Genomic DNA, 13,801 nt, shown 5'->3' on the forward strand with positions numbered 1-13,801 from the left:
CAGAGCAGAGCCTGTACTAGCACTCTGCACGGGACTGCGGCTCTGGGGAAGCACCAGACATCGCTGTTCATATGTGGACAGCGATGTCAGGGAATTCCAAAGTCTCGGAGCAGAGCCTATACTAGCGGCTCTGTGTCCCGCGGGCCGCAGATGACAGCCCCAGGGGCTGCATGCGGCCCGCGGGCCGCGTGCTTGAGACTCCTGGTGTACAGGATATAGGGAGAATATTTAGTTTATTTGGGGGTTTTACTAATATTACAATGAGCAAAAGGGCTTGTCTGTGAAAAAAAATATGTTGTGGCCAATATGCAAGAGGGTGGATGAAGAATTAAAAAAAAAAAAAGAAAATTAAAAATCGAAAGAAGTGTGGTAAATTTTAAAACACTGAAGACACAATCCAGGGTTTGTGGGGCACGTTTCACACACATATATCGCGTGTCCTTCCTGATGCCTTGTTCTGAGCATACGTGGAATCTTTTCTGGGGCCTCTGTTATTTTTCAGTGTGGGGGGGGACTTCTGTGATGAAATTCTGTCCGGGAACAATCCTGCTAACATTGCTACTGGCCTCCGCTTCCTGGTTAGCAAATAATAGGGATTTGATTACTCTTTCCTGAAATTGTAGGAACGTATCCCTACTACCAACATATCTGTAATGATGGGGGTAAGGAAACAGACAGGTGAGCCCTAATCTACCCGCCACTCAGTCCCTGCCTACATGCAACGACCCGCCCTAGGCGACGGGGTACAACTGGGCGACGGTCCCTACGCTCAATAAGTGCACGACAGACAAACAGACAAGGGTACACAGAAGCAAGGGAAAAGGGGCAGTTGCCCACGGCAACACCGTGAGCAACAAGAGCGGTGAACGAGCCGAGTCAAACCAGGAGTGTACGAGGTACCAAACGCAGAGCAGGAGAGTAGTGAACAAGCCGAGTCAAACCAGGAGTGTACGAGGTACCAAACGCAGAGCAGGAGAGTAGTCAGTAAGCCAGGGTCAATACGAAGCAGGGTCAAATAGTACAAGAAGCTGCAGCAGGGCCAGGAAACCACACGAGAAGAATCACAAGCAAGGAGGAACAGGAAAGGTAGGTATAAATAGACAGAGGGCGGGAGCTAGCTCCGTCTGGCCAGGCTGTGATAGGCTCTCCCACTCCTAAGCCTGCCATCCTGAGTGGTGAAAGATGGAGTCAGTCTCACAGACATAGAAGCAGGTGCAGACTGATTACCTATGGGCGTAGATACAGAAGCTGTGCCTGGCAGATCCTTAACAATATCTGCACCAATCAAAGGCGTTGTATAGTGCTATTTGTGTCAGGTGGACAGACAGCTTCTTATACCATACCTTTGTTTTGCGCATGCCTTGTATGGCTTGATGACTTAATCCGAAAGATCAACACCACCCATAAGTTTATTGTACTCCTGTAAGCACAGGGGTTTGAGGGCTTCGGTGGTGGCACAGGGACAAGGCTGCTGCTGCCATCATGAATGATGGTCAGGATCAGGACATCTTGTTTGTCTCTGGATCTGAGGAGCAGCAGATCTTCGCTGCAGGCGGCCCTGCTCTCTCCCACCCTTAACGACTGTCCTAGCAGAGTTTTGGGGATGCCTTTCTGTTTTTTCCGGATTGTACCACAGGCCAATGTGCATCGGGATGCAAGGACATTGAGCAAAGGGATACTATTATAGAAATTATCTATATATAAATGGTACCCTTTGCCAAGTAGCGGATGCTCAACGTCCCACACATTCTTCCACTGACTCCTAGGAAGGGGGGCATTCAGGGGAATCAATTTTAGAGACCTTTCCCTCATAACCCCTGAAGCGATGGGTATACCCGGTGGCACTCTCTCAGATGTTATACAATTTAATATCGTACCGGGCCCTTTTGTTTGGAAGGTACTGCCTAAACTTGAGCCTTCCCTTAAAACAAACAAGTAATTCCCCCACCGCAATATTCTGTATAGGGGTATAATTTCGGAAAAATGTTTGACAATAATGGACAATTTATTTTGAAGAGCCAGTCAAAATTTGGGGCATCTGGGGGTGGGCAGCGACTGCTATCATTAAAATGCATGAATTCAATTAACTTATGCTCATTATTATGCTCATTATTGTTCAGTAGAGAGAGGTGCTATATAATGTATCAGAGGACCAGTAATCTCTAATAGTGGGCTTTTTTATAATGCCAAAATTTAAAAATATGCCCCAAAATTTACGCAGCTCTGCTGAATTTGTTCGAGTCCAATTTTGGCCTCTGGCATAGTAGGAGTCAGGATATTGGGAGATAAACTGAGCACCATAGATGTTCGTCTGCACAGCCATTAAATTTATTACGGAGTGAGAAAAAAAAATGGAAAAAAAAAAAATCAATGGCCTCGAACCCTGTCGCGTCAAATTGAATACCTGAGGAGGCTGTAAAATCAGGCACTTGGGGGCTATAATTATCTGCAGCTACCCATGACAATTCGGGCATAGAAGGACCTGTGACTCTTCGGCACTGACGGGGGGGGGGTTTAGAGTCATTTTTGATAGATACGAACTCAGATGAAAGCACAGACTGTGCTTCACCTTCACTTGCTGAGTACGTATCTGAGCATAACATTTGTTATGCCTCTTCAGCAGAGTAAAGCCTTTGGGCCATATTTTCTATTTCTAACTGGTGATGACAGGCGATGACAGGTCTGCTGACAGGTGTGATGATAGACGTTGACAGGTCTGATGACCGGTGGTTTTTTTATGTTTCAACTGAACAATGGGAGCGGAGCGTCCACCAGTGACCCTGCTGTATTTGAAAGTGGGGATACTTTACTGACCTACCAAATTCTAAATGAGATGTGTCATTGCTACCAAGACCTCGGGCAGTGGGCAATTTAGGGGTATACTGCTGGGTACAGGAGAATAACAAGCGATGACAGGTCTGATGACATGCGATAATGGGTCTGATGAGAGGCGATGACAGGTCTGAGGACAGGACTGATGACAGGTCTGGTGACACTGATCACCAGATGATGGTTGTTGTGGTGTTTTATCAGCTGGTGAGGGGACTGATCGCCAGCTTTACTTTCACTTTTTAACTAAATTGCTCTGTCAAGCTCCAGGACACAATTGAGCTTGACAGAGCAGGAGATGCTGGCAAAACAATACTTCTGCGCTGTGATTGGCCATTCAGTACAGACTGGCCAATCACAGTGCTCACCAGTACGGGACCATTCTGATTGGTCCCATGCCGGTATCTCCTGCCCGGCATCTCTGCTTTAGAGCTGAGTTGCCGGTTCTGACACTGTGTCACTTGACATTAAAGTTCTGTTTGTGATTTTACTGATATTTCAGTTTATAATGTGTGGGCATATGTAATCTGTGCGGAGTACATCAGGGCATAATAAGAGGGTATAATAATGGGGTAAATAAATAATAATTTGCAGTTGTGTGGCCAGTCTCGCACTGATAAATAGTGCCCAATCTTATCCGCTTTTGGAACACTGTGCACATTTTGCATCGCCATATTCTGAGAGCCAGAACTTTTTCATTTTTTTCTATACCGGAGCTGTGTAGTTTTCATTGGTACCATTTTGGGGTACATGCGACTATAACACTTTTTTTCCATTTTTTGGCAAGCAAGGTGACCAAAAACCAGCAATTCTGACAATGTTTTTATTATTATTTTTTTTTTTACAGTGTTCACTGTGGGCTATAAGTGACAATTTTACTTTATTCTGTGGGTTGATACGATTACGGCGATACCATAGGTATAAAGTTTTTTATGTTTTGCAACGTTTGCACAATGAAATCTTTTTGTTTTTTAAATAATTTATTTTTTGTCACCATATACTGAGAACCATAAAATTTTTATATTTCAGTCAAAAAAACTGTGTAAGAGCTCGTTTTTTGCTGGACGGGTTGTAGTTTTTATTGGGACTGGGGTACATTAGACTTTTTGGTCACTTTTTATTCTATATTTCGGGAGGGATGAAGACCAAAAAATAGCGATTCTGGCATTCTTCTTCTTTTTTTTTTTTTTTTGCGGTGTTCACCGTGCGGGAAAAATAACATTATAGTTTTGGTCATTACGAACGCGGTGATACCAAATATGTGTACTTTATTTAACGTTGTCATTTTTTCCTATAATAAAATACTTATTATAGGAAAAAAAAAACGTTTTTGTAATTTTTAACTTAGAACTTTTATAAAACATTTTTATCCAAAAATTTTTTGTCCCATAAGGAGACTTGAAGACCTGCAGCATTGATCGCTGCTATAATACATTACACTACCTATGTAGTGTAATGTATTATAACTGTCATTGTGACACTGACAGTCACCTGACAGGAAGCCTATCAGGACCAGCCTTCGGCTTCTGTACTTGGCAGACCCAGAGGACATTGTCTGGCCTCCGGTTGCCATGACAAGCATCAGCAACCCCCACGATCGCATTGTGGGGGTACCCGATCTGCTACAAACCCCAGCTGACCTCAACGACAATGTGCATCGGGAACCACTCAGTAACTTCCTGTCACTCTGACAGGAAGCCTATCAGGACCAGCTGGAGGCTGGTTCTTATAGGCTTCCGTACGTGGCAGACCTCCGGTTGCCATGCCAACCATCGGTAACACCTGCGATCGCATCGTGTAGGCTGCCTATCTGCTGCAAACCCCTTAAATGCCTAAATCAGCAGCGATGGACTGCTAGCCTGCAAGAGCGGCAGCTGACCTCCCGGTTCCCGGTGCACATTGTCACCGACATCGGGAACCACTCAGTAAGGGTATGTTCACACGGCAGCGTCCGTTACGGCTGAAATTACGGAGCTGTTTTCAGGAGAAGACAGCTCCGGCATTTCAGACGTAAAGGTATGTTCACACGCCCTATTTACGGACGTAATTCGGGCGTTTTAATCTCGAATTATGTCCGAAAATACGGCACCAAAGCGTCGGCAAACATCTGCCCATTCATTTGAATGGGCTTTACGATGTTCTGTGCCAACGGTCATTTTTTCAAAAGACGGCGCGTAAAAAAGACGCCTGCGTCAAAGAAGTGCCTGTCACTTCTTGAGACGTAATTGGAGCCGTTTTGCATTGACACCATGGAAAAACAGCTCCAATTACGTCCGTAATGGACGCAGCAAAAAGCGCCTGCACTTGCCATTACGTCTGAAATGCCGGAGCTGTTTTCTCCTGAAAACGGCTCCGTAATTTCCGCCGTAACGGACGCTGCCTAGTAAACATACCCTTATGGCAAGTGCAGGCGCTTTTCGCCGCATCCATGACGGACGTAATTGGAGCTGTTTTTCCAGGGTGTCAATGGAAAACGGCTCCAATTACGTCTCAAGAAGTGACAGGCACTTCTTTGACGCAGGCGTCTTTTTTACGCGCCGTCTTTTGACAGCGGCGCGTAAAAAAAATGACCGTCGGCACAGAACATCGTAAAGCCCGTTCAAATGAATGGGCAGATGTTTGCCGACGCTTTGGTGCCGTATTTTCGGACACCCGAATTACGTCCGTAAATAGGGCGTGTGAACATACCCTAACTGTACATCCTGATGCGCAAAGAAACTTTACGTCCTGGTGCGCCTATACATGTCTAAAGGAAAAAAAAAGGATGTGTGCGTGTGTGTATATATATATATATATATATATATATATATATATGCCCACTTTTTATATTTATTGTCAATTTTTATTATGTTATTTATTATACTTATAAATGTGAGTTTCTTAGCACTTAGTTTGATCAAATTGTGCGAGCCCACCTGCCACGACAAGACAACCTCATACAGGGGGGTCCCTTCACTGAATATGATGCATATATAATAGGAGACTTACCTCTCTCCAGAAAATGAGCTCAGGGTAGGTTGGAGTCAGTAAACAATTTGGAGTGGCAGCATGGGGCACTACATAGGCCACTTTTCAGAATCTCCCTGATGTCCCTTCTCAAAAGTTAGCAAATATGATTCTATAAGCCAATATAAAACAGTCTGAGGCCGGATTCACACGAGCGTGTGCGTTTTGCGCACGCAAAAAACGCGGCGTTTTGCGCGCGCAAAAGGCTCTTGACAGCTCCGTGTGTCAGCCCCGTATGATGCGCGGCTGCGTGATTTTCGCGCAGCCGCCATCATTATGACACTCCGTTTGGATGTTTGTAAACAGAAAAGCACGTGGTGCGTTTCTGTTTTCATTCATACTTTTCACTGCTGTTGCGCGAATCACGCGCGTCCCACGGAAGTGCTTCCGTTTGCTGCGCGTGATTTTCACGCACCCATTGACATTAATGGGTGCGTGATGCGCGAAATACGCACAAAGAACGGACATGTCGTGAGTTTTAGGCTGGATTCACACGAGCGTGCCGTTTTTGCGCAGGCAAAAAACGCGGCGTTTTGCCTGCGCAAAAGGCACTTAACAGCTCCGTGGGGCATCAGCATATGATGCGCGGCTGCGTGCTTTTCGCGCAGCCGCCATCATTATGACACTCCGTTTGGATGTTTGTAAACAGAAAAGCACGTGCTTTTCTGTTTTCATTCATCCTTTTGACAGCTGTTGCGCGAATCACGCTGTTCGCACGGAAGTGCTTCCGTGCGACATGATGCGCGACATGATGCGTGAAAAACGCCCAAAGAACGGACATGTTGTGACTTTTTTTCAGCGGACTCACGCTGAGTAAAAATCACGCACATGTCTGCACGGCCCCATAGACTATTATAGGTCCGTGCGACGCGCGTGAAAATCACGCGCGTTGCACGGACGTATTTCCCGTTCGTCTGAATAAGGCCTAAGTGTAGTTTGCACGTGTTGAACCCATCTTGCGAAAAAACAAAAAATTGTCTTCTATTGATTATTTGTGCCTAGTTTCCATGAAATGACGCTGGTCCACAGGAAGATGGCGCTCAAACTCCTCTCACCGCTACAAGGAAATGAACCGCAGTTGTCTGTATTTTGTTAGCACACAGCAACGGTCAGTGTTTCCTGTATGCCACTTCCCTGTGTGTTTGGGCAGAATGTTATGGCTGTGTCTCGTGTGCCTCGGGCTATGTGTACCCTCAAGCTCCTCGCTGGCTGGGACTGCAGGAGAGCAGCGTCCTCCATGTAAGACAGGCAGCACGACGTGCAGACTCCCAGTGTACAATGAGAGCAGCAGCGAAGTCCCAGTCACCGTGCTTCCTCAGGAACCAGACTCCCTTCCATCTGCTCACAATGATACCTTCCTACGCTTCATGGAGACATTGGGCAAGAAATACCCGGCTGGCAGCCAACTCTCTAAGGACAGATACAATATATTTCTGGTACTAGTGCATGTCCATGTCCTATGTCATTTATAGGAGGCAGCTGACCGATTTAGGGACTTTTATTTACTGACTGAATGATACGGAAACCGTTTTCTATGGAAGTGTAAGTAGTGCAGGTTCAGTCCAGCAGGGGGCGACCATACTGTGTGTCTGTAGTACTGCATTATATTTCATTTATACTAAAATATAATGCTTGTCAGATGCGCTGGGGAAATGTAAGTGATACAACTGAATGGCTGTGTACCAGTGTGCAGAGAGAGAGAGTCCGTGCACTAAAAGGGGGTTTTACAATATGATTTCAAATAGAACAAAAAACGCTCTTACCTTTTTAGATTTCCCATTGATCACCACACTGATGGTTCCCTGGTCCCCCGCTGGTCTATGTTTATCCCGCTGCGGCGATGATGTGACGATCACTGGTGGTGGCGTCCGTTTCTGCCGTGCCAAAATATCAGTGTAGATATATAATACAATGTATTATATTAAATAGTCAAATGAGGCCATAGAGTTTTTGTAAATACTTTAACTGTTAAGTGCAACCGAACGTCTTATGCCGGATTCACACGAGCGTGTGCGTTTTGCGCCCGCAAAAGGTCCATAACAGCTCCGTGTGTCAGCCCCGTATGATGCGTGGCTGTGAGATTTTCGCGCAGCTGCCATCATTATGACACTCCGTTTGGATGTTTGTAAACAGAAAAGCAGGTGGTGGTTTTCTGTTTTCATTCATACTTTTTACTGCTGTTGCGCGAATCACGCGCGTCACACGGAAGTGCTTCCGTGCGACATGTGTGGTTTTCACGCACCCATAACGCAGAAATATAGGACATGTTGTGAGTTTTATGCAGCGGACACGCTGCGTGAAACTCACGGACAGTCTGCACGGCCCCATAGACTAACATAGGTCCGTGCGAGGCGCGTGAAAATCAAGCGCGTTGCACGTACGTAGATCACGTTCGTCTGAATAAGCCCTTATAGTATGAAAATGATGGTAAATATTCTCTGCGTATTCTTACATGAAATCCATGAATAAACACACCCGAAGGTTTTAACTTCGCAAGCAGCCGGGTGTACACAGAGGTTCAGCAGTCTATGTATAAATCCATACAGTAAAGATTTGTAATTCAGCTGTGGCCTTGAGGCCTAAAGGTAAGCGTCAGCCTGCTCCTTAGAGAGTTAAAGAACCACAATTTAAGGCAAAAACCATGGCTGATCAATGAGTGATTTTTTTTCCTTGGAATACATATGTCTATTTTTGATTATATTGTGTTTTTTTTTTCTTTTTGTGTTCTGATCGTTATCTTAAGGCCCTGTTCACACAGAGTTTTTTTACGCGAAACCTGTGTCGGAAAACGCGCCACAAAACGGCCGAAAATGCCTCCCATTGATTTCGCGACCGGTAAAAAACACTTGCGGTACAAAAGCGACATGCCCTATCTTCGGGCGTTTATGCATCTGACCTCCCATTGACATCATTGGGAGTCAGAGAAAGCGTATTTCGTGGCGTTTTTGCCCATGGCACTCAATGGGCGCAAGCGAAAAACGCAGCGAAAAACACGGCAAGCGGCGTGCAGGCAGATGAAAATCTACCTCAAAATTCCAAACGGCCTGATTCACACGAGCGCTGCGCATCTCGGACTTGCAAAATTGCCGTTTTTCACCTCCGAGGTGCACCCGTGCTCAGCACTGCAGGACGCAATGTCTCGCATCTCCCATAGATGAGTCTATGGCGTGATGCGTGAAAAGATAGGACATGTCCTATTTTCCCACGGACCCTTCACACGGTCCGTTGAAACAACGGCTGTGTGAACGGCCACATTGAATTACAAAGGTCTGTGGGACGGCCGCTGTTTCAACGGCCGTCCGACGGACGTTTAACATGTTCGTGTGAATCAGGCCTAAGAGTATGATGTCAAACAGTTGCACATGCTACAATATAATATACTATAACGTTTTCTTTTCTAGAAAAGTCTGGAGAGGTCCACGTTTCTAAACACTTATGCAGAGAATCCCGGTGCCGCATATTATGGAATTAATCAGTTTTCTGATTTGTCAGTTGAAGAATTTACCAGTAAGTAAATGTCAATGAATTCATGTCAAGAACACCAGCAACACTGGAGGTGCTTTTAAGGCCAGTTTTACACAAGTGATCGCGGGTCCGATGACCTGAACTAATAGCCCCTACTGACTATATTGCCCCTATTACGCTTGTGTGAAACAGTCCTAAGGCCTTCTTCGCACACACCTTTTTTCCAGCATTTTAAAACGCATGTAAAAAACAACATGCACGTTTAAAAAAAACGCCTCAGACACAAATAATACTACAAAAGTGACACAAACCCAAAACGCTGTGTGTGTAAGCTTTTCCATATGTTACTATGGTATTGAAAGTAACATCTGGCCATATCGAAAAACGCCAACGAAACTGTCAGCACATAATGTGTGTGAATTCAGCCCTAGGCCACTTTTATACGGCAGTCTTTTGGACAGTATCTTGCATCAGTATTTGTAAACCCAAACTTAGAATGGGTCTGAAACATAGAAGAGGTGCAAATCTTCCGATAATACTTTTTCGCTGTGTAGGTTCCACTCCTGTTGTTTTATTTCTAACAAATGCAAAATACTGACCTAAATACGCCTGTCTGATTGGGGTCTAAGGCTGCTCGTATGCGTAGTGGTTGTGTTGCGGTGAATGGTGCACGGCCCAGTATCGCGTGCAAGGCCGGCCCTAGGATAGATGGCGCCCTGTGCGAAATTATCTTTCGGCACCCCACCCCATCATTAAAAAAAAATTCCCCATAAATAAATTATAATGTCCCTTTAGGTGTCCCATACAGTATAATAATAATTAATAATATATTGCAACCCCTTCAAAGACACAGTATTTTGTCCTCTAATTGTGCCCACAGTATTATGCCACCTGTAGTACCCCTACACAGTATAATGTCCGCTTAGTGGCCCCCACACAGTATAGTGTCCCCCCCTGTAGATTTTCGCGCAGCCGACATCATTATGACACTCTGTTTTGATGTTTACGAAACAGTAAAGGAGGGGCTTTTATGTTTCCCTTCACTTCTTTAAGAGCTGTAGCGCGAATTACGCGCGCCACCTGGAAGTGCTTCCGTGTGCCGTGCGCGATTTGCACGCACCCATTGACTTCAATGGGTGCGTGCTGCGCGAAACGGTCAAGTATAGGACATGTCGTGAGTTTTACGCAGCGGACATACGCTGCGTGAAAATCACGACCTGTCAGAAGGGCCCGATTGACTTACATAAGTCTGTGCGACGCGCGTGATTTCCACGCACGTAATACACGGCCTAAAAGTGGTTTTCTATCAATTAAAGGGAATGTGTCGCTAGAATTTTTTTTTTTTCCAGTTAAACAGTTAGTATATAAGTGATTACACATTGTTTTAATTTTTTTAATTTTTTCACAAGTGCTGGTCACTAGAGGGAGCAATTCCCAAAATTGCAGCATTGGCAATGTGGTAAAGCAACCTCATTGCTTTATGCTGCAAATTTGGTGTAGACCCACTCGCTCTAGTGTCCTCACACAATCCCCCCTCCCTTATTCTGGCTAGTGCCAGGAGAAGGAGGGGTTTGAATCTTCAAACCTCCTAAACTGTGTGCCGCCATTTTCTGAGCGAATGCACAGTGTAGGAGGATTAGATACAGATACATACACAAACATAACTTACCTGCTTCTGCCGCCTCCGCTCCTATACCTTGCGTCTTCGCTGCCTTGAACATATGGCCGTAAGCCGCGACTGGAAGTCGTCCTCTTACTGTCCGGCCGCGGCTTCCGGTCCACATGAAAATGGCGCCATATTTCGCTCTGCCAAAGACCTTCCTTTTGGTCTGTGTGGGAGCTGCGCATGCGCCGTTCCCACACAGACGGTGTACACTATAGTGAATGGAACGGCTCCCGTTCGCATTTTCTATGGGGATGTATGTGCCGTATTCCATCTCTGTATGTGTCGTTAATCGACCCATACAGAGATAAAAAAAAATGGCAGCCACCATAGAGAAGTAAAAGTAAGAAAAAAGTTAAAAGTACAACACAAGAACACAAATAAATAAAATTTATTTTAATATTATACTAAAAGCAATATCATATTAAAAAAAATATTTCTTGACACCTTCCCTTTAACTGATGACTAGTTTAGTCATCCAAAAGAAAACAATGTAGGTGTACCCATCAAATTATTGCTAATTTGTCCAAACGCCTCACACATTGGCTAATGAATTGGATCACAAACCAGAACTACTGTATAATGAAAAAGGTCCTGTAATGTAATGTAATTAGAAAGTTAATAGGAGCAATTCTTGGATCCTTACTTTATATATACATTGCATTCTTTTTCGATTCGATTTATATGCGAAGTTCATCATTCCAGTCCCACAATGGATTTTTGCTGGTTGCTTCCCTACTATATGAAATGCACATCTCATGTCATATAAGTATGTGTGCCATTGACACAGTGGAAAAAGCTTCTGATATAGATGTGTGTGTGTGTGTATGTATATATATTTCCAGTACATCCCTCATGACAGCACCACAGGAGGTTGCCCTATTGACCTCTATAGTGACAGGAAGATAGAGAGGTTAAAAGGCCCCTCCCATCACCCACTTGCCAGTGTTCTTCCTGTCCCTACAGGGTCAGGAGCAGAGAGACATCACTCCTGGAAAAACTCGGGTAGGGGGCGAGATCGGAGAGTACGTGCACTTTCCCTTCTATTCCTCCTATGTGCCTAGGTCTAAGAACTCTCTTACGAGAGCTCCCTTAGCTCCCAATCACCTACCTTACTAATCCTAGGCAGGGTTCGGGTAGTGTGCGGGGTTGGGATTCCCAAGCCAGGCTTTGGCCGGGCTGTGTGACCATCGAGGACCGGCTCCATAAGGTTGGTAGCGCCGGTAGTGTACGGACGCATAGCCGGAATTACTAAGCACCGGCTATGACGCAGCTGCATCTCCATGGAGTAGCCGCGACCAGAAATGACGCCGGGCTACTTCCGGTCCGCGGCCATCTTGGAAGGCGGGAAAATTCAAACTGCCCGCATTTAAAGGAACCCACACAGGTATGTAGTTAGAGCTAATACCTCTAACGTGGAATTATATATACAGCCTTAGAGCACATATCTTGTTGAATTGGATATTGCATTTGACTGTTGCTTGTTGCGGTGATGGAACTACCTCGTTCTGACGGAATTCCAGATATGTCACAGGGTCATCTGAATCTCACCCTTGGGTAAGGGTTACGACTCCGTATGTAAGTACACCATACTTTACCTGCCTTTGTTTTCTCTAAAATAAAGATTCCTCTCAGAGACAAACCGACCCGAATAAGAAATTAAAAAAATGTGCGACTTGTGGGAAAAAACTGCCAGAGTTTCATAAAAAAACAGTTGTGTCAAGACTGTTTTGCAAAACTACTAAAAGACAAACAACCGACGTTTATGTCTGAACTTAGGGCTATGATTCGCGAGGAAGTGAGTCAGTCGGTAGTCTCCCTCACCTCTCCTCAAGAAACTCCATCACACTCCCGGGCAAAAAGGCCATGGACTGAAGTAGAACAAAAATGGTGCCCGCCATCTCAGGGGTCTGACTCTGAGCAGGAGTATTACTACTTATCGGAGAGTGAGTTAGAAGAAGGAGAGGAACTCTTGCCTTCAACTTCATCTACTCAGGAGAAAAAAAAATGTCTTCTCTTCAGAGATGTCCGATACTTTAATCCAGGCAATACGGGAAACAATGGATATTCCCGAAGAAGACCAACCCCATACCATCCAGGATGAGATGTTTGGGGGCCTGACGGAGAGGAAAACAAAGATATTTCCGGTAAATTAAAATCTCAAAAAATGGTAACGATGGAATGGGAGGATTCAGAAAAAAGACTCTTCATCTCAAGAGAATTTAAAAACAGACTTCTCTTTGATCCAGAAGACACGAAACCTTGGGACGAGATCCTAAAAGTAGATGTTCCAGTAACTAGGGTTGTTAAAAAAAAAACACTCCCTTTTGAAGATTCCTCTCAGTTAAAGGACCCCATGGACCGGAAGGCAGACGGGCTGCTGAAAAGAGCTTGCGAATCTTCATCTGCTTTAATTTCTACAAATATCGCTGCCACTTCTGTAGCAAGATCGATGTTTATATGGTTAAACCAACTAGAGACCCATTTAATGATGAAAACATTGAGAAGATCTATTAGAATCTTTACCCCTACTAAAGATGGCAACCAGATTCTTGGTAGACGCATCGGCTGAAGCCATTAGATTTGCTGCCAGGAATTGGGCTCTCATGCTGCTAGAAAAGCATTATGGCTAAAGATGTGGTCAGGAGACACGAAATCCAAAAACAAACTATGTTCTATCCCATTTACAGAATCTCTGATGTTTGGTCCTCTCCTGGATAAGATGCTAGAGAGCGCAACAGATAGAAAAAAGGGGTTTCCAGAAGAGAAACCAAAAAAAAAAACTCAGTTTCGTAAGTTTCGCCAACAGAGAGAAGCAACTTTACAGAACTACAGAGG

The 13,801-nt window shown here is 44.9% G+C and overlaps 1 protein-coding gene across 1 annotated transcript in view; it reads left to right on the forward strand.

The window, feature by feature from the left end:
- Positions 1-6,951: 6,951 nt before the first annotated feature.
- CTSO (cathepsin O) overlaps positions 6,952-13,801 on the forward strand; it is a 30,398-nt gene continuing 23,548 nt past the window's right edge. Inside the window, exons 1-2 of the mRNA XM_075860315.1 lie at positions 6,952-7,271; positions 9,237-9,342. Coding sequence (XP_075716430.1) covers positions 6,987-7,271; positions 9,237-9,342 — 391 coding nt within the window. The 5' untranslated portion in view covers positions 6,952-6,986. The remainder of the gene's footprint in view (positions 7,272-9,236; positions 9,343-13,801) is intronic.

The sequence above is a fragment of the Rhinoderma darwinii genome, chromosome 1, assembly GCF_050947455.1.
Source record: "Rhinoderma darwinii isolate aRhiDar2 chromosome 1, aRhiDar2.hap1, whole genome shotgun sequence".
NCBI classification, from domain to species: domain Eukaryota; kingdom Metazoa; phylum Chordata; class Amphibia; order Anura; family Rhinodermatidae; genus Rhinoderma; species Rhinoderma darwinii.